This window comes from Parus major, chromosome Z (assembly GCF_001522545.3).
Source record: "Parus major isolate Abel chromosome Z, Parus_major1.1, whole genome shotgun sequence".
NCBI lineage: Eukaryota > Metazoa > Chordata > Aves > Passeriformes > Paridae > Parus > Parus major.
In genome coordinates, this window is record NC_031799.1 from 68,938,696 (window position 1) to 68,961,018 (window position 22,323).

Sequence of the window (22,323 nt, forward strand, 5' to 3'; positions counted from 1 at the left end):
TGGATGTAGAAGTTCCCTAGAAGATGAGATGTTCATCATATTTGTCAGGTGCCCTTTACAGAAAATCAGTTTCTCATGACCTACAAGGATTTGTGGTTTTGTTCTTTAAAAATTCCACTCTTCCTCCATTGCAGAAGGAAACTATTGTTTATGGAATATGAAGTGGGGGAAGAAGGTGACTAAGGAATTAGTCATAAAAAATTTAACTGATTCTCAGATTATTTAGAAAGAGTTGGCAAGACTGGAATGCAAGCTCAAGAAACTTACTTTCATTTGTCAAATTAAAAGTAGTGAGGGTTTGACCTGACAAATACTGGTCACACCTTCCACTACTTAGACAAATTTCTATGCTTTGTTAATTGGCTTGCTCTGGTTTGAAGAGTTTTCATTATTTTATCACTAGTGGTGATGTTATCCTTCCAGAGGAGGTTATGTTTTCCTGAACTTATTTTCCTTTTTTTCTGAATTTGGAAAGGAGTCAGATAGAGTAGATGAAATGTCCTATAAACAGTGGCAACAGAAGTCTTAAGTGTAACACCACTGCCAACAACTATTCAGGATTGTTCGTTGAGGTCATTTATGGAAAACCAGGAAACCCAGAGGAGAGGGAAAACTTCAAAATCATTACAGTCTTAGCTTACAGTCCTTCCTCTCTATTTCTAGAGAACCTAAACCTTGATGATTCCTTAGGTAAGCCAGACTACAAAGCCTATGTAACCAGGTGCTCGTGGTGCTCACGGCTGGGAGGAGTTCTGCATCCCAAACTCTTCTGCAAGGGCCTGATGCTCTAAAATCTGCTTGGCTGCACCCTCAGATTGGCACGAAGCAGAGGCACATCCTTTGGAGTTTAAGAGGTTTCTACTGGTTCCACAGTAATGAACTTCGGGGAGGAGAAAAAAAAGTGAAAACCCTGTAAAGACCTTCTGTCATTCTAAAGTAGCCAGGTTTTCACCATTGAGGTATAAGGTTCTTAAGAAATACTGAGGCATCATACCAGTCCCATAAGAATCTCTTTATTTGTGTCCATTTTTATTTAGCACATTACAACTTCAGCAAAGGCATGGAGCAGATGTGTGTACCAACATTTGCACATAAATGTTGTCAAGACACAAATAAAAGCACTGATCTGCAGGGCTAGCCCAGCAGAATTACTTGCAGGAAAGGATAACTTGCTGCAGAAATTCAGTCATTTCTACTTGCATCAAGGCAAAAAACCAGGAGCAACTTCTGTTATACAAGAGACTGTAGTTCTAATTCAAGTAGAAATCTGACAAAAGAGCACTGATTGTATGTGCTGGTAATATCAAGTTGGTATAGACAAGAAGTTGATTTAAAGCCTTTCAAGTTCTGAGAGAGATGCAAGGGACTGTTTTAACACTTACCTAACATCTACTTAGAATGTTTTATCCCCATTAATAACAGTGGAAGAACTGTTGAGTAGTATAAGAAATGAAAAGTAAATCCTGTCTCTACTACAGACGTCATTAGGCTTGTAAAGTCTAAAATTTACCATAAGCTTTTAGATAAGTAGTGCTTTGCACTGAAATCAAATAGTCTACTAAGAATCCTCATTTATTTTTATCTAGTTGCTTCTAATCTCAAGAAGCGAAACTAAATTACAGTGGCCACATGAGTGTTTGACATACAGCTGATAGAGCTTAAAACACAGGACTAAGGTTTAGTAAGGCTTACAAGAAAGTCCAGTGAGTTTAAGACAGAAGAAGACAAGAAATTAAACCAGTTAAATGGTGATACACTTCCAACTTTTATCTTGCTTAAAACCTAGAACTTTGCTATAAACTTTATCCTCTTCAGCATATCCCCTCCTAACAAAAAGTTGTCAAGGAATGATTAGCTGCAGAATGTTACATTTTTTCTTAAAATGACAAACTGCATACTGTCCTACAGTACATGAGGTACAGCAGGTCTTGTATTTCCCTGTCCAAGCTTCCAGCCCCAAGGGCTATGAGTCTTCCAGCTCAAAGCTTAAAATGCTTTCTTTCATGACACTTTTACATCCCCTCTTATAAAACATATGTCTCCAAGTTAAAAAATTTACCTGCTGTGCTGCACTGTGTGCTTCACTCTTTTGCAGGTCTTGCACCTGAAAATTTACAATGAATGTTTATGCAGAAGAATGTTCATACTTTGAGAAGCCCTCAAAACTTTATTTTAAGATTACGTCTTCGGAATTCAAGATTGTGGACTGGAAATAATTTTTTGTCCTATCAAAGGCTTAAGCTTCCTTTCTGTATGTTCTGTGAGCTCAGAACTGCCATACTATTACTCAAGGCTTTAAGGAATGGAGATGAAAACAGGGAAATTTCAGTAATTCGTGCCTAAATAATTAATGCAGTTGTTTTTGTTCAAAATACTGCAGTGTGAAAGAGTACAGATGCAAATCCAAAAAAAAAAAAAAAAATTATACTGACCGTAAAAAAATCCTTTATTCTCTTAGCAACTTTGGTTGCGCTCTTACTGATTGGTCAGGAATATATCAAGTAACAAAAAGAGCATCTCCACTCAGGAGGTTTAAGTGCTGACACAAAGTTGTTCTTAGTATAGGCAGAAGAGACTACAGATCTTTATGAGCACAAAAAGCTCATGGGAATTCTAGTCTGTCCCCTTAATGATGTAGTTCTGAGGACTGACATCCAAGGCAGTTGATAATTTAAAAGGAATTCAGGAAAAAGTGTTTGTAATGGTACCACTCCTTAGCTAAACGTGTTTTGTGCTTTTGAGTGTGATCTTAAAAAGCACTCTATTAACAATTTTGGATAACAGCTTGTTTTAGCATGACTAGGGAAGAAGTTGTACTTCAGTCATGTTTTGTTAGTCTTGTGTGATTTAATGCATCAATTTATAGCAAATCACTTCAGGTCAATATAAGCTTGATCACTCCAAGGAAGTTATTCTTTCCTATATTTAGTATCCATCCATTTAAGAATGCACACACCGTACCAAATACTGTGTTACAACAAAACATGCAACAGTGAATTATCTCTATAATCAGGTGCCTACAACACATAATTTCACAATTTACAGCTTTAGTGGTGGGGAATACATCCATTATGCCATCTCTTACAATAATACCCTGTATATTCAAGATGATCCATTCAGAATTTTCCCTATGAAACAGCTTTGTGCTACCAGATGCACCACAATCAAGGTATTAAGAGTAATTTCATAGATAAAGAGACAACTAAAGTGCAGAGCCTGAGGGATATATACTTTTATTTATGTTTCTGCAGAAAGAGGTTACTGAAAGACTTCTGCATGAAGATGAATAAAATATTTTCATTAAGCTTCAGATGCTGCCCACTGCATTGCTTTTAAATAAAAATGCATACTCTCTATCAGTCACAGCAAAGTAGTAAGTAAACTTACAGCACATTCTCTTAATATATCAAAATGTTTCCAAAGCAATATTATTGAACTTATACCACAGTCCCCAGTAAGACCAAGCTGCACAAAGGAGGCAGTAGGGAAACATATCCAGTTTAAGTGCTCTTCTTTTCTTCACCCAGCAAGTTCACTGTTGCTTTCTTAGCTGCAGGAAAATAAAATCAAGTTTAGTCATAGGCCTACAGACAAAGTGGGTTATCAAATGTTCTCAAGCTGCATGAAAAAATATTTCCTTTTATTCATAAGAGAAAGAACACAGAAGAAAATTATAGCTTTTTTATACATGTAGATAAAGTGATAAAACTGAGCATTGAAACATTTTAAAAAATAAAACATAAATAAGGAGCAGTGCAATAAACATTACAGATTGATACATACATACATACATATATATATATATAAAACCATGGTATTCTTAAAACAGGGCTGCTCATAGTTTTAAGGACATACAGGTTTGCAGCAAAAAATATACCATAATGATAAAACAAGCTTAGAATAATGCTAGTATTTGTGTGTACATACATGTGTGTGTGCATGGTTTCTCAAAAGAAAAAGCCTGTTGTTATGGTGCAGGGGATTTTTTGTTGTTGTTTTCGTGGGGTTCTGTTTTGTTTGTTTTGTTGTCGTTGTTTGGTTTGTTGGGTTTTTTCTGGTGGAAATCTTTATATATAAAAAATAGGAAAAAGAATAAGTGATGAAATGAGGACAGGAAAATCCCTTGTGCAACATGGATGGACATTAATTAAGACACATGCCTAACAATACAGACTCAAGAAGAGTCATGCAGCAAAATTTCCAAGAATAGTTGAGCAAGGCAGATCTTTTAAGCAGAGAGGAAAACTGCTTAAGCTGCTAAGATGAAATAAGACTGCATTCATTGGTGGAAAGGATAATTAAGATGCTTTGAAATAGCATATAGATAACAATTCCTTCAAGTGAAACTTAAAAAACTCTCTATTTTATCTTCTTAATACATTTCCTTCTCTTATCCATAGTATCAGATATTTTAGAATGCAAAGGTTCACTACAGAATGCAAGGAAATAAAAACGTAAGCAATCTACAGGTTGTGATAACATGTAAAAATAAAACATATGTAATTCCTTTAAGAGTGGGGAATCCTTTGACCTTCAGAGGAAGAAAAAATGAAAAAAACATATAGATAGGAATACTGCACTTTCCATGTTGCTGTGTTTTGCTGTTAATTTTTTACTGCACACTTGGGAGCCCTTCGGGTATTTGAGAGAGTGTTTTAGGAGATATGAGGATACACTAGAACAGTAACTGTATTTATGAAAGGTATGTCTGGACCTGCCTCAAGAAAGAATGTTTTTAGTGATGTGTATGGTGGGAAGACACACAAAAAATTCAATTCCTTCACTCAATCTAACCTAACTGCAATTCTAAACAGCAAGATCCACTGCAACCCCCATTTCCCAAATTTAACTTCTCCATTATAATTTACATCACCTTCTTGCAATTTATTTTTGTTTCCTCCAAATGATGAATATTGAGTGCCATAATAAGAGCTCCCCAGTGAAATTCCCACTACTTGCTGTGACCAGTGAATGGCCTTTTGCTCACCCTCTTTAGTGATGGTGTCTGCAGTCTCTGCAGCCTTGTCTTTCAGGTCCTGCACGACGCTGTCCAGCTGGGCCTCGTGCTTCAGGAAGAAAGGACGGATAATCCGGTGGTAGAGAAACTCTGCCCCGTTGGAAGGGCTTGGAGCCATGCACCACAGCAGGAAGCCACACTGTGAGAACAAGGACATTGGCCTAAGTGGAGGGAATCTGAGTAGGAGACAAGGTGCCTTTCCTAAGTGCCACAGAACTGAGCAGATTGAGAACAGTGAGTCATTCCTCATGTGGTCAGGGCTCCAGGAGGGTGCATGCCAGGACAGCTACACACAGTGAATCTTTATACTGGAATAATTTCATGGATAGTGTAAGAACAAAGGAGGAGGACTGCAGCAGTAAATCTAATCTGGTGCCAGGTGTATCAAGATTACATACTTTTTTTTCTCTTTAAGGGAGAACTATAAAACCTGGTTAGAAAAACATCAGTGTCTCAATATTTCTAAAACATATGGCACAGGCCTGACTGAACATCTAGGTCCCTAAATTAGCCAAATTCAGCCAAAACATATCCCTGTCCTCTCTGCCTCCCTTCCTTGAAAACACAGTGGGGGAAAGAACAAGATTGTGGGTACCCCAGAGGTAAACTGACCAGGAGGAGAGATAAACCCAAGCTACACACATTGCACAAACAAGAGTAATCCTTCTGGATTACAGTTCAGGTACAGCTCTTAGAGCACCATCTGCTCTCTAGAAAAATCAAGGCCCACAGTGTGGGGTCATGTTTCTGCATCTTACAAAAGGGGACTGGAAAGACACTACATGTTATTACATGTACTACAAATCCCTATTTTTACTACTGAAACGTTTCCATTTGGCTCCAGTTTCACTGCCATACACCACACAAAGACAGCAATGCAGAGCAAGATGAACCATTTGAGAGGCAGGGAGTGTCATAAACTAAATTTGCTTGAGCTATAAAAATATATATAAAATTATTTTACAGGATAGAACTGCAACAAAATTAAGTGCTTTTTCTCAGCATTTGTACAGTTCTTTCTGTACACAAATAGTATTCTTGTCAAAAACCTCTCCAGAAAATGAAGGCCAAACAGCTTTTCTCAGACTACCCTTTCCTGAAACAAAACAACCTCAGCCTCAAAACATGCCTTTCTTTCATGTTAGACAGGATTTCACATGTTTGAGGATTTCCACACATTTCTGAGTAGAAAGGAAACAAAACACACAGTCTTCTTCAAGCAAGCCATCCAAATATTCTGGAATATGTCTCCTCTGTTCTTTCCTAACAAGGTATACTGAGACTGAATGTTCTGTAGGTTCTGCTCTTCACTTCTCTAAAATTTTGGCTTTGTCTTCTCTGTAGTGCCAAACCAATTTACCATCCTTTTGGGTAAGCATTAAGCTTTCTTCTTTAAACTATTTTATTGTAGTGTCAAAACAGAATGACTGAAAGAAGTGTTTTCCCAGAAGAGAAAGGAAGGTTTTTTTAAGTAAAGTGTTCACTAGAGAGATTGGCCCATCAGGAAAATTCCAGTGAATTAAAACAAGCAATTCAACATGCAATAAAATCTGGCACCAATAAGTAGGAACAGATGAATTATTAAGTATCGTCAGAGAAAATAAAGGCAAAAAGTGCCTTTATCAAGATAAATATTGATTTTCAAAAGCTTCAATTCTTTGTAACTTACTATAACAGAAAGAATACATGGTGCTATCTTGTCTTTCATTAAAAGCTGAAAAGTACACTGACTTTATTTCCTGTTCAAGAATATCTGATCAATTACTGAAAGTTATTTCTCCCACAAAACTGCACAAGTATCTCAACTTCTACACAAAAATGTTCATTCTCCTTTGTTTTAGAAAAATCCCTCAGATGTGAGTCCAACTCCCTCTAAAACCAAAAGAAATTGGAATTTCCCTTTCCCTGCCTAAGAACAAAATTAATAATTTTGATTTGACAGCTTTGTCTCAGTCTAGCTGATAAAAAAGTAATTATATATTTTTTCTCAAATACCCCTTACTTTTGAATTGTACTGAACCAGATGTTTATATGCATTTTCTATTGAACATGTACCAAAGTTGACATTCTCACTCTTTTCAAAGCCTGAGAATATTAGACTGCTAACTTGGTTTTCCATTTTACCCTTGTCTCTCATTAAACTGAATTAACATAGGCTATTGAAAATAAAGTGGGTTGTAAGAAGTTCCTGCAAGCTCAGAGTGATAAAATTGTGAAATTTTATTGGGGAAAAAAACCCAAACCCAAAATATATTCTGTGTAACACTCCAGACCAGACAGAGGAAGGAAAGGACTCCACCTGAGCTCACTTACCTGCTCACTTGGACCTGTTCCTAGCAGATGTCTTTGCCCTGGCAGGACCAAATTTTGTTCAGAAATACCATTACAGTACTTCAAGGCAGAACCATAAATGGAGTAAGGAGTCTCACTCACTCCCACCACCAAGAATACTCATAGAAAGATAAACTCTGCTACTTTCACTGGCTACTGTACTCTCATACCTGAATGCCATGGAAATCTTTAAATCTTCAACGGAAGTACTTAAAAACTCATCATATGCACAAGAAATCATGAGTTACATGTGTGTTCTGTGCTTCAGAGATAAAAAAAATGTAAAAAGATAAATAAGAAGTGGGAATTACAAAAAAAAAAACAAACCACAAAACCATAAAATCCAAGAAATGTCATCTGAAGAACAGAAGTATATACAAACATCATAACATATTTAAAGAAGTTATTTAACATGCCTTTCTCCCACACAAACAATCTTCTAGTTTGCTGAAAACTTTAATGTCACAGAGTCTAAACTCTGGACTTTGGGGACCCTGGGAGCAGCCGTGCTCAACATCTCAGCCATGCACATGAAGGTGTTTTGAAATACTGAGCAACTAAATCTCAGTCTGGAGTGGAAGCAACAAGCTGTATCAAACAGATGTAAATATGCAAATTTAGAACGTTTTGAGAATGAAAGCAAGCTCAAAATTTTCATGAATGACATATCTGTGCTTCTACTTTATGAAAGAGATATGGAGACATCATAACTACCCTCCAAGAGGTTTTAGCTCATGGATGGAATGAAGTGTGGAAGCTGCCTGATTCCTCCTTCTCCCCCTGTGGAATAATCTCCATTCTTCCACCAATTCAGCAATGCTTTCTGATTCTTAGGCAACACCTGCCTGCCTTTGTACAAGAAAAATAAACCTCTCCCACAAACCACTAATGAGAGCAAACACTTGGCTCCTATGTGCCCTCTGCAGCTATCGCAGAAAGCTGGGTATTGACATAATTCCTTGTGTTTGCTTTTGCAGAACTGAGAAAAGTGCCTTTCCCTTGATTACAACGCTACATGTAACTGTGGCACTCCTGATACCATTTTATCAGCCATTTGTGGTCTTTATCTGCAAAGTCCACCTGAATCCCAGTCGTGCGCTCTTCAGAAAGAGAGCTGTGGTGGCATGAAGAAATCATTGCCACATCTTTTTCCACTAAGAATTTAGAAAAGCAGCTCTGAAAACACACTGTATGAATTCAGAATTGTGAGTATACACCACTGCAGATGATGGATTAAAAGTTATTATTCTACTAAAGTAGAAGGTATCCAAATTATTTCCACAGTAGAGGCTTGTTAAAGACTGAAAAGGAACAAGGCAAATGTGTAAAACAGCTATCACAGTCAATTTTTGTCTATAAAATATGGCATTTCCTGGAAACAGTTTTTGGCATCATCAGATCTTATCATTAAAATTTTAAATGACCCTGCCACAATAGCTGGCAAGCAAATAATTCTAACAACTTTGGTGGGACTAAACCAGGCTAACAAAACAAGAGAAGAGAACAGCCTATTGAACCACAAAACAGGTAACAATTCTTTGAGAAAAACAGCAGGCTCTGCAGCAAGCCAGAATGTCTTCTACCCAACAGCATGCAGAGTGATCAGCTATCTCTTAAAAGAATTTAAAATGTTAAAGTTGACTGACACCTTAGATCACCAACAAAGCTTGGAACACATTAACCAAATCATTGATGGTAGTCAAATCACATTAACAAATGCACATTAGAACCATCTCCTCTGATACCTACCAGTTCTTTCCAGGAAACTGAGCTTAATTAAAAATTAAAGCTGTAGGACAGATTATTCTTGTGTTCCAATTTCCTTCTTTGCTAAAACAGCACAGATGTTACTACCTCCTTCAACTGCCTTCATGATTTTACTCTCCACTTTTACTAATGCACTTAAATCAAAAATAGAGCCACTCTGTGGGGCTTACCATGTCTGTCATTTGTCCAAATTTACCTGAGCACCAAGAACTGTCTTTGTTTTTGCGGGGGTTTTTATGGGACAGTGTCCCTTTTTATTTCCTAAAACACAGCAGACCTTTCCTTTCCACCAACTTCCCCTCTTGCCTCACAAAACCATCAGCTGTAAACAGATCACTTGCACAGTACTGAATTACTCATAACCTGCATCTAACAAAAAGGTGTGACCTGGGAATGATTCCAAGTGAATCTGTTGTCATCTACCCATTCCTTGAGACATTAGATCAGCTATATCAAAAGGTCTCATTTTAAGACAGGGGTCACATGAACTTACATACCTTTAGCATGTAGTAGAAAGGGAACCAGGACAGAAAGATGTCAGAGAAGAATTCAGCTATGCTGAAAATGCCATACACAACCCAGTAAGTCAGCCACTGCGTGTCATCATCTTTGTTGGGACTTTCAATGGCCTTGATTCTGCAAGGGAAACAAATCAAGTGAGCAGAACAGTAGCCTCAGTCTCATCTATAATGATGATTTTATGACTCAGATTCCTTGTTATATGTGACTCTCCATAATTGAATTACACCGAGAAATTAGTATCTATCATACAGTGTGTCAAGATCTTTGAACGGTAAAGGTTTTCCCTACACATCACTTCAAAACTAAAAGATACTCAAGCTATTTCTAGCTATGGGATTATACAGAGGGAAAAAAACCCAAACAAAAGCAGTGGGCATTCTGACCTTATTCACAACATAAGGGGCAAGAAAGGGAGGGGATAATCTTTGGCCTTAGTTTCAGCTCTGGAGGCACTGTGGCAATCCTGAGCAGAAGGCTACTGTACATGAGAGCATTACTGATCCACAAAACAGATAACCTGAGTGAGCCCAGGCCTGTGGGCACAGCTTGCCAGTGATCACAACACCTGCCTAGCCTTGCCTATACCCATCAGTGACCACCCTCCTTCTCTGGCAGTCGGAAAGGAATGATGAACAGAGTTGTTGTCTTGGATGAAAAATCCTACAGTACCTTAAGTTATCAAAATGGGGTAAACCCTGCCTCCAGACAAGGTCTGTGCAGTGGGCTACATGTGGGCCAGAAATTCATTCAGTACTGCATAGGCTGGGGTTCCCAGCACCACCAGTGGTATAAGACTGTCTATACTATTCTCTGTTTTTTTTACATAGTTAGCTCTAATAAATAGCATTTTAAATGTACTCATACATACATGTGCTAGATTCCTCTTTGAAAAGGTGAAGTTATCCATAAAATTTGCTCTAAGTCCTGAGAAGTACTTAGTCTACATAGAGTGGATCCAGATCCATGTGCTGAGGAATATGTATCTGCCTCACCCAATGTATTGCTCTATAAATTAATTCCTACAGGACTTGCAAAGTCTGATGTAGACTAAAATATTAAGAACAGGGTAAAACAACATCTACTAAAGTACTGGGCTTTCTGCATAATGATTTAATGGGCTTTTGTTCTCCATCTGCTACAAAAATGTAGTTCAAGTTTATACAGTTCTAAAAACCAGAAACAAAAAGATGCACAAGTGCTCTTTCAGTAGAAGTGGTGAAGTGGAATTTCTGGAGCCACTAAATTCCAGATTAGCACTGCAAGACATTTTTAAAGAAAATAATAGCAAATCTAAGCCTGATAATTCCAAGCTTAAGTGTTTTAGAAAGCATTTGTCCTTTCCACTCATGCTGAAGGATTCAGTTAAATGAATTTAGTTTAAAATCGTCTATCACTTTTTCCTTTAATAGTAGGTATATTGTTTCTGAAGCAGCATGTGTGAGATGTACCAGAAGTGCCAAGTTTTCTGTTAGTTCCTTTTAAAAGGCAGAGTTAGGGAGGTTTACAAGGCAGAAATCAGAAAGTTGGCTGCAAGTCCATTTCCTGGTCTGTGAACTGAGAAAGTGAATTCTGTCACTTCCTAGTTCTGTAAGTCAGGGGGAGCAGGGGAAGTTGAGGGAAATAATTCCTGTGACATGCTGTATGTTTTAGCAAAAGCACTGGCAAACCCACCAGCTGCAGAGGGAGCTGGCACAGCTGCTGGATCGAATTACTTTGAAAAACAGCATACGGATCTGATAATCCATGCATTATTTCTGCTGGAGCGTGAGGCTGGCCAGCAGTATCCTGCAGTGGGAAAAGCAGCAGCCCTTGCCATACCCTATCAATAAGGGGATCTTACCAAGGCACAGCACCAGCACAACTGGAAAAACAGGTTTTCCACAGGTTTTGCAAGAGCTGGTCTAATTCCTGCTGTTCCTATCATCACAGGCAGCCCTAGTCTAAGCAGTCTCCTCAAAAGCAGTGACAAATCCAACTGCTCCTACTCCCACTGCAAAGCACAGCTTTTCCATGCCCACACCTCTGAAGTATTCCAGTAAGATCAGGTGAGGGGGATGTACAAAAACAGCCCCTGGACATCACGGGAGTTAAGGAAGAAGGCTATAGAGCTATTTTCAACATGTGGAACTGCACTTCTGGAGGGAAAGAAAAAAGTACATGGACTAGTAGGGATGTCAGAGTTGTGGAGAAATGGAGCAGAGAAAGGAACCAATTGCAGTTTCTCACTGTCAAAGAAAACTTGCTGTAGAGCACGTAGAATGTGAATTCCTTTAGTTCTACTGACAATTTCTCCATTAGAGGAATAGAGGGGAAGGCTTATATAACCACTGTAAGCATCCTAGCTTAGTGTTTGGGAGAAAACACTTTGCAGTGAAACTGCCAGCACTCTTCCTGTTTTCCAGTCACCATGTGAAGTCATATATGGATTTAAGGAAGCATTGTTTTATTTTTTTTAAACATTATTAAAACCATCTCAGTAACCACAAAAATTAGCTTTCATTAAAAAAAAAATAAATAAATAAAGCTTACGATCTCTATTTTGCGGCAAAAGGCAGATGGCATATCACTGTGTTAATGGGCCAGGCTCTATTATCTTCTCTCCTCTGAAAACAAATGGCCTTTAAGAGCTCCTAAATACAGTGCCGTGGGTGTGCTCCCTTTGAACGCTGACCATCTGCTGCTGTAGTTCCTTAGGGGATACATGAACAGCACACTTGTATTGTCAGACAGCCACAAGCAGCAGCACTACAAGAAGTCAAAGCCCTGCCTGATTTAGCCAGCTGATGTATGCAGCATTAAATCCACACGTGGCTCTTTTCTTACACACTGCAGGGAACAGCACATCTCCCCTCCTTCTGCAGCGCTCTGATCTTGGTGAGCAAGGTCAGGGGCAGCCCCCTACCACAGCCAGCAGGCGACAGCCGCGTCAGCTGAAACTGCTCCTGCTGGCCATGACTCCAGTCCCAGCCAGCGAGAGAGGGAAGGAGGGAAAAACAGGTTACAGAGGGCCATCAGTGAATGAAAGTTTTAACTGAAGTCAAGGAAAGAGTAGTATTTTATAAATATCCTGCTTTGAAACTGGGAGTATGTTCCTCAGACCAGACAGGGAAATCCAGCATAACATGTCCCTGTTGAATAAACGGGCAAAAGTTACCTCTATCCCTTGCTACTTACACACTATTTCAATAGTAATTCACAGAAAATAGTACAAGCACATTAAGTTATGTAGAATATCTGAACAGAAAGGGATTTTCTAAAATCTATTTATACCTACACTCTTTTCAACATGAGAATCACAACAAAATTAAATTTAGTCTTTCAAGTTATTCTAGAAGTATTATCCTGCTGCAATGGCCTGTACAATTAAGCTTAGGAGAGACATCACAGACATTATAAACGCTTAGAACACTTAATCATTCTCAGTAACACAAGAACACTTCATCCTTCTCCATGTTAGGTCACCACTCAAGCAGGCTGATACTCAAAATGCAATTTCCATCAGTAAGTGAAAAGTTACAGAGCAAGAGGCACAGGCATCCTACTTTAGGATTGCCTTCTTATAAGTTATTTCTGTGTTGGAAGAGCAAATAAGTCAAGTCTCATTAACACATAATATCAAGATTTTCTAGTAAATGAAAGACCATCCAGAGACAATAGCTTCAGATTTTAAAAATGATACCATTTTGTCTGATTTGTCTGATTTGACTAAATTCCAATTTTGTTATGCATAGTAATTACATATCCCAAATGATTTTTTTATACTGCTTAAACACTAACCATAGAGGACTTTAAACAGAGCCTCAAAAAACTACTTACAGTAGTTCTGCACCTTGGAGGTAGAAGCCATCACTAGGAACAACTTCGGTAGTCTGGACAGTAAATACCACAGCTCAGTTATTTTAAAAACAGCTGCCTGACCAAGAGCAAAAATGACCTGCTGTGGGCTGGCATTGTGATGGGTGGGAGCCAAGAGAAACTTCATTTTTAGCCAGATCTGTTCCCCAGTAACCCTGCTAGCTGGTGGTGCCAAGAGGGAAGAGTGGAGGCTGCCACATTCTGTAGTAGCCCAGGGCTCCTATCTGCTCTGTACTTACAGTGTCAGAGCACTGGCTCAGCTTTGATCTCTGCATCCTAAACTCAGTAAAACTGAACTCTAGATCAAGTGTGGTTACTTATCCTGTTACTGATAGTAACAGACACTGGTCTAATTTTACTAAGTTGCCAAGTGGAGTTATTTCACTTAGAGCATCTGACTCATTTCAACAAAAAAATCAGCTCTTTTCTCTGTTGCTCCTCAATTAGCTCTGGCATAACAAATTGTTTGTTACAGTAAATTCACACATATAGTACTCACAGGCCAAGTTATGAATTTGGAGTGGGATTTTAATGAGCTGAGTCCAGATGTGGGAGGCAGAAATAAAAAAATGCCAGATTTTATTGCTGTGGTCTCATGTGAAGTGATTAACCTTATCCCTGCAATTTACAAGGTGTACCTGAGGATTCACACATGAATAAAGTTACAAAGTTCAAGGCAAAAGACCAATCTCCCTTAAACCCAGGGCTCATATTATAGCTGGGAAAGATTGGACCATTTTGTGCATCCTTCCTTCAGTTTTCTGGTCAGTGCTATACGAAGTGAGTAGGCAGGCATATTTGTCACACCCTTAACCAAGTGTAAGTTTGGGGTTTTTTTCACTTAAAACCTCATGAAATCACCTACACCTCTAGAGCTTATGCCTACTAGTCTGCCCTAAATCTATACAGCAGGCTGTAAAATAGTTCACTTCTAGCTGTCTATCCAGACACCCGTGCAGAATCAACACTCCACTGCACCACAGACAGCCTTAGCTTGGTGCCTCCCTATAATCCTCATGTCAGACTCACCCTGGCAAGCTGTCTCCCTGGCATCTCACGTCATTTCAGTGAAATAAGTACCTTTGCCCTTGGATTCACTTTATCATTTTGGCTTCTACATTTCTAGCCATCACCTAAAAGCCTTCTGCTTTCCATCCTTCCTCCTCCTTTCTGACTGCAACAGCAGAGTCATGCATTTGCAGACATAGAAAAGATCTTCCTGCCAATTGCACTTACACAATTGTTGTGATTGAAGCCTACCAGTTCCCTTCTCACAATTTTGTGTATCTAGCAGGTGGGAGCAGAAAAAACTCATGAAGGGTAGCAGGGGAGGGTTTCACTGACCATGCACAGATATTATTAGAAGACACCAAAAAGCTACATGACAGTAACACAAAGGGTTCTAACTGTATTTCTTAAAAGGAAATAGGGACTGAGGCAGCAAGAGGAGCACATGCCATTTTGCCCACCCATGGAGTCCTACAGCCTACATGTTAACTCAGCACAAAACTAGATTCCTGAAACAAAGGGTTAAAAAAAACAGGCATTCTCTCTTTTCACTGCTCTCTGCTCATTCTTGGCCCCCCCTTTCTCCTGGAACAAGTATTTGTAGGGCCAACCAATGAGTCAGTTCCCCAGTTCTGACTCAGGTCAAAACCAGCTTCCCCAAAACACAATCCCACACACATGTTGGCTGTTCTGCTGGGATTAAGATGTGTTAGTGCCTCAGTTCAGAGCAGACCCATCTGTATAGCAAGGACCTTTATATTTTTAACCTATATGTAAGCTGTGGAAGTAAAACTAAAATTTTCATACTGTTATCACAGTATTAGACTCCCTGCATCTAAACACTTGCTTTCTTTAGAAAAGAAAGCACATCATTTGTTCAAATGACCACTAAGATGGCTTCTAAATGGCACTCTAAAATATAAAATAACTAAAAACCAAAAAGTGAGTGTGCTTGGAGGAATTGATTTGGCAGAACACACTAAAAAAAAAAATCAAAATGCCCTTTTAAGTGTCTGAAGCCCCAGATTATTAGGCACAAGAGAAAACAGCACAAGTGCAGACAGATTTGAAAATTTTCTACTTATATTTCTACTGGGCATTGTGAATCTGGTTAGATATATCAGCTCTCTCAAATCATATTTATAAGGCAGCATTTCTTCTGAACTTCAGCACATCATACATCATTTTTCATGATGGAAGAAAGTAAGCATTTGCCTTAAAACTTGTTAAGAGAAAGGAAATTTTCTGCCCTAGTTCTCAAGAAACACACAAACAATTTTATCTTTTCTGAATAACTGTGACCAAAAAAAAAAGCAGTGTTCCTGTTTTAAAGGTATGAAAGAGGAAAAGGAACTAGGAGACAGACCCAAGACACCATGACAATATTCAAACTTGAATTGAGTGTTTATACTTTTCTACAATCAATCCAGATTGCTAGTAAAATGCAACGAGCAACATTTACATAGTAAAAACAGCTGAAGTGACATAACAGCATAAAATTAGCCAAAGCAGAGAGGCATTATTGTACTATACTGCTTTTCTCCCTTGAAGACATTAGTAAGTTCAGACATTTTACTGCCCAAAGCTATTTTCATCTTCACAATTTTTAAACCAAGTATGACAGCACTTAAGAAATTTCCAATCCTTTGCATACATTTCTTAGTCATCAAAGGCTCCCTTCCTGCTTGCACTCTAATTTTACGGAGGCTGCTAACCACCACTAACTATGGGTGGAGCTACATTTGAACACGCTAGCTCTGGAAAGTTTAGAGAAGCAGTGAGAATGCTGGCAATGGTATTTACACACTTGCCAACACTCACTTTTTCCATCTCTAGCCTGATTACCGCCTTGTGCAGTTAAAACTTGCTAGAAGTTTAAAAATTGTGTCTATCACCTGTGGCAAACTTTTCAGTGCTGTTCTACTGCAACCACTACTCCTTCGTTTTGCCTCTGTTAAGAGACTCAGGTGGGCCCTTGCTGTGACATGTCATAGACTTGGATTTACAGGGAGATGCTGTACTGCCGAAGGAGAAATTCCTCCTTGTATAGAGCCACTAAAGATTTACACAAGGCAGAGCTGAAGGTGAACATAGGAGGAATAAGGAGGGACACAGCTGTGCCTGCCCGAAGCTGTATCAGGCATTAAGCAGGGAGCTGCCCCCTCCCCTGGCACTGGTTTGCACCAGTGATGAGAAAGTAGGCAGCAGTTCAGCTGCACCACTTCACACCATCTGCCCGGTCTAGCAGTTACAGCCTCCAGCACTTCTCCACTGAAATTCACACCTGCTGCACTGCACGCACTCACAGTGAATGCAGAGAATGACAGAGTCCAAAGAAAATAAACTGCAGATTTATACAAAGCCTGTCAGGCAGAGATAACTGCACAAAACTAGCCTGGTTTCAAGCATGAACAGGCTCAACTCTGAGCTGAGAGTCTCTGGGTTTGCTATGACTCCAATATAGTTTCTTTCAGGAAATAATAGAGTTGGACAGTAATTACCATGACTAAAGTAAACCAGAACCAAAAGCCCAGTAAAACAGATTTGGAACATGCCTGTGAGTAACGCATCAGGCAGCCTGTTTGCCATTTAAAACAACTGCAAGGACCTGATGTCCCTTGCAGAGCACAGACATCTGTCCCACTCCTTCATGAGTGTCTTTTCTGCTGACTAAGAGCCTGACCCACTACTTTGTCCCTGGCCATGGCAGGATGGCAGGAACTACATGGCCTTCAGGATTCCTTTCCACCCAAACCATTCTTTGGTTTCCACTTAAGCAATTCAGTTACTGACAATGGAGAACTGATACAGTGACCTGCTACACAAAAGAAGAAATTAACCAAGGAAAAGTAATCTGCTTTTTCTCTTTCAGTGCTTTTCTGAAACATTTCAGGCTTGGTTTCATTGTTGAAACACCTGTGTAAACATCAAACTAACACCCTGCACAATCCATTCCATTTACAGCTCCTGACCTCTTCCAGAAGCCACAGCTTTTAGAGCAAAAGGCATTTGAGGGTGTGCGCAGCTGATGAGAACAGCTGAAAACTGTTTTCTGTTCAGTGCTAAGAAGCAAATCCAGTACTGTCAGTTCATACAGCAGGCTCTTCATCTGCCTTTCCAAGAGGGACAAACCAAATAGCAGAGAGGAATAATCAAGCCACTCTGGATAGTGTTCTTTATGTTTGAGTCTCTATGCTTTACAAGCAGAGGGGATGGCACTCAGCAGCACGCTGACTACAGTACATGACCCAGAGCAGCCAAAACAAAACAGGCAGAATGAAATGTGGATAAACTCTACATACCAGCTCTGGACTTAGGAGGGAAGGGCTGGGGAGGAGACTGAGCCCACCTGTGCTGTCAGCAAGCTGCCACTGAAAGACACTGGCATGCAGCACGCCACACAAGTTTTAAATTAGATTTTCACCTAGGATTAAAATTTCCTGCTATAAATGCTTTCCAGCATTAAAAAGGCAGCTAAAGTACAAGCATTACCTTAACTGACTCATTAAAGCATGAACTGGGGGAAAAAACCCCAAACAGAACTGGCATTGTACTGGCATGCTTTTTTGTTTAAGTAAAAGTTAGGAGCCAAGGACACTGCTCCCATTATTAAAAAAAAACCCCAAAACTAAAACACACCACAGTACTAAGATCTGGGAGGTAACTTTTCACATTAAGACACATTTAAAACCACATTTCAACATGGAAAAGGGAGACATTTTACAAAAAGATTAAAAAAATAAATCCCAGCTTTGAAAGAAAATAATTGGTAATTAAACCTTATTATTCATAATTGATTTGCTACTGCCTTGCTTCTGCAGTTCCAAGCATTTGTATTATCAATTTAATCAGAATCACTGCACAATGGAAGGTTTAAAATATAATCCTCATCCAGTTTTAAAACAAATGTAAAAATTTAAATAGAATTTTAGAAAGTAATTACATAATTTTTAAAGTGATTTAAGTCAGACACAAAATACTACAATAAACTTAATTCCTACACAACCATTTCAATGTTTTGAATGTTTGTTGGTTGTTATCTTCCCTTTCAGATTTTAATGGAAGAATACTTTTAAACTTATCTTTTCACTAAAAGTTATTGTTTAGGAAACAAAACCTAAGTTTCTCCAGAGTTCTTGGCCTATAATCTCCAAAATCAGTGAACACCAGGAAAGGCATTTAGAAAAATGTTGTTTGGTCTTAAGCATCATAACCACAGGACGTTTCAAGAGTCTAAAATTAAGTCAACCTCTCAAATCTCTGAAAAAAAATTAAAGAACCGACTCTGTATTGCCCAGGATCCAATTACAGAGAACGTATTTTTAAAAGCTGCTGACTGTATTTAAATAGTTACATAAAAAGCAATCACTGTGTTTCAACACTATAGCAGTCCTGCTGGGAGGGACTCCCATTTGATGGATGTATTAGGTTACACAGAAGGTTTAATTTAGTACAGTTCTGCAGTCTTTTAGATCATATGCAGTCCTGCCTTACAGGAAATGCATTTTGGTCTAAAGTACTATATAATGCATGTGAAAGGTAAAACAGTTACTATGTTTTTAAGAATATCTAAGGAGCCCTTCCTCTGAAAAAGGAAGTATTTAGAAGTCTTTCACGCTGGAGAGGAGTTACAGTGTTCCTTCTCCCTCCCCCCCACCCCCATCAGCAGGCAGGTTTGGAGTAAGCAGCATTCTTTAATGCACCTCTGTCTCCAACCCATCAGAGTACCCAGTACTCTGTACCAGTGCCTTCCTGCCCCCCGCTCAAATCATCGGTGCGGGTTTTAACAAACACCCTCAAAGCGGCCGTCCTCCCTCCCGTTTCCAGCAGCCAGGTACGATCCAGTTTCCTGCTGGAGATGACAAAGCTGGGAACCCAGCCCCAAAGCATGACCCTCCACAAGAACTGGTTATCAAGCGCGGAAACCACCCGGCGTCTCCCATCTGTAACTCCTGACGTAGCACTCATGAGATGGGGGAAGCCTCCTTCTTCACCTAGCACCTGTACCTGCTCAAGGAAAGGGGTGGGCGGCAAAACACTTTGGAGCACGGTCCCGGAATGCCACCCCAGACAGGCTTGGCACTGCCGCAAGGGATGCGATTCTGCAACCACATCGGCGGGTGGCACCCGGAACCATCGCGTGCCAGGGGGGCAGGAGTCGCGACACTCACGAGACGTAGGCGGGGTAGGCGAAGCCGATGATGTTGCAGAGCAGGGACGCGCCGTATCCCACCACCAGGTACACGGCCACGACCCCGAGGATGCCTGAGGAGAGAGGGAAGAGCGGTCAGCGCCCGAAGGAGCGGGACGAGGAGGCGCGGGCAGGGCGCGGCCGCCCGGGGCCGCCGGCGCGGCGGCTGGGGCTCACCGCTAGCGATGTAGGTGCGGCTGACGCCGGTCTTGCTCTCGATCCGCTCGAGCACGGCGGTCATGCAGTTCTTCTCGTGTAGGAAGCGGTCGAACCGCTGCCGCATCGCCGCGGTCATGGCGCCGGTGCCGCCCGCTCCGCTCCGCGCCGCAGCCCCGCGCTCCCCGCGGCCGAGCGCAGGCGCCGCCCCGGCACCCAGCGCCCATCCCCGTGGCGCCGCGCCCGGGGGCGGCGGCGAGCGGCCGGAACCATCTTCCGCCGGCTGTGGGCCCGCTCCGCGCCCGCCCCTGCGCGAAATGGAGGTCTGGGGGCGCGCCCCCCCCGGCACACCCGGTCTCTGATGGTTTTGGGGGGCTCTGGGCGGGATGCGGCACCGGGTGCGGGGCGCTCAGCCAATGTCCCCCCGCAGTCTCCCGCCCTCCTTGCCTCGCTGGCAGGGGTAGATTTTTAATGCTAGAGGGGCGCCGGAGACACAGATCCCTGCAAGGATGGTGCGCCTTGTTCAAGTAATCAAACAGCGAGTCCGCTGCGTCGAAGATGGCAAGGAGAAAAAGGCCACGCACGTAGCCGGCTCCAATTGCCTACAGCTGCTAGAATGTCCCGCCACCCCCAAAACAGCGCGTGATACCACCGAGTTCAGACGCGGTGAGCAAAAGGCAGAAACAGATGGCAGGCATTAACGTGATGCAGAAGAAAGGTTATGACAGTTTACGGATACCCAAAAGGTGTGTGTGACCACGGCGAGGGTAGCAGCACTTTGCTGTAACTGTACCCTGGAATTTATGATGTGTGCAATGTTCTTGCCAACTAAATAAAATGTGTTGGCTATGATGTAGTCCTGGAAACCTCCTCAGCTGGGCTGACCCTTCCGAGCAACTCCTCTGCATCTGACTCAGCATTACAACCAGTACTGGGACTCTTTATGTCCTCTTTAAGACTGTGTTGCTCCTGAGGGTGCCAGAAAATACTAATCAGTCTTCTTTTGTGTATGTCTTATCTTCACCTAAAAAAAAAAATTAAATGTAAACATTGCATTGTGCTTTGGAGCTGTCAATATTTTGGGGGAAGGCATCTTGAAAAGAATTTAAATTCAATTTTTCTTCTTTCCAGTAAATGTCTTATTAAAGCAGAAGCAAGGAGAAGAGAGAGAATAATAGTCTATAACCCTGGTCAAAAGGCTTGTCCTGTAATTGTATTTTTTTTTCTTTATATAAGGTTTCTGCTTTCTTTAATGGAATAAAGAACTACAGTTAAAAGTGATCTTTGGAGGTTATGTAGTGCAGTTTTCTGCTCAAACTATGACTAATGCTAAAGCTAGATCGTGATGCTCAGGATTTGGACTCCTAGGGTCTGAAAATGTTCATGGATGGAAATTCTGCAGCCTCCTTGGACAGCCCTTCACTGCGCTTAACTGCAACCACAGAGATATTTTTCCTCACATTTGAAATTTAGATGTCCTTTGATGTCACATATGATTGTTTCATCTTGTCCTTTGCCTTGATTTTTTATACTTCTGAGGAAGGCCCACTTTACTTTAACCTCCAAACAGATAGTTAGGTCCCCACTTAGCCTGCACTTCTGAGAAGAAGCACAACAGTCCCATTTGACACCCCTCCTATGCTATATGTTCCAGTCCTCTCTTTTCCCCTTGTCTGCTGGATCCATTCGATATGCCTTGGCTTTTACAAAGAATGTGAGGGACTGTTGGGACTGGAATTACATGGCACAAGGGCATAACTGGTGCTTTCAAATTAATAAAGATTAGTAACAGTGACAGCCTTAAGAAATGGTCCTTAACAAGATCTGTGAGAGATTTAATTCTTGGCTTCAAGCAGAACAAAATTCTACACCTTAATTTAAAACACAGCAATATTAAAAATGCTAGCAACTCAACAGAGATTCCCTTTTTGTCAAGTATAAAGACATTGCTGTATAGAAATTCCTTGTCTTATAAGGAAACTTTAATGTTCTAATGTGCCTAAGGGTAAAAAAGTGAAACAAGGTAAGCATCACCAAAGGTTGCAGAAAGCAGTGTCACTCTCATTTTACTTATGACTATGCTGGGATGTGGAAAAAGTACAGGACCTGCTAAATTCTAGATTAATGTCCAGGTTTGGAAGACAGGTGTCTGCTAGGGAAGGCAGGAACCTCTATTGTAATGAAAAATTTAAAGCCCCTCTCTCTGAATTATTATAAATTTGAAATCAAGGGGCTCTCAGGCAGAGATCTGGGGACAGGAGTAACAGTTTTTTTACTAATATTTATAACAAGGCAAACAAACAACAATAACTACAGCATTAATAAGAAAACAGAACCAGGGACCCCGTGACAGCTTTCTCGGCTGAGATGGGAAGGGATGGAGGAGAGGCTTTGTTTTCACAAACCCCTCGGGCAGTCAGTCCCGGTGCTCCTGCAGGGCTCCGAGGAACAGTCGGCTGGAACAGCAGGGATGAGC

General features: G+C 40.7%; 1 protein-coding gene across 1 annotated transcript; it reads right to left on the minus strand.

Moving 5' to 3' along the window:
• Positions 1-995: 995 nt before the first annotated feature.
• REEP5 (receptor accessory protein 5) lies at positions 996-20,059 on the minus strand. Its single transcript, XM_015615254.3, has 5 exons — positions 19,869-20,059; positions 19,672-19,765; positions 9,613-9,751; positions 4,988-5,156; positions 996-3,550 (listed from the first exon to the last, which is right to left on the minus strand). The coding sequence occupies exons 1-5, from the start codon at positions 19,984-19,986 to the stop codon at positions 3,501-3,503; spliced, it is 570 nt and encodes a 189-aa protein (XP_015470740.1). The 5' UTR covers positions 19,987-20,059; the 3' UTR covers positions 996-3,500.
• Between the last annotated feature and the right edge of the window lie 2,264 nt (positions 20,060-22,323).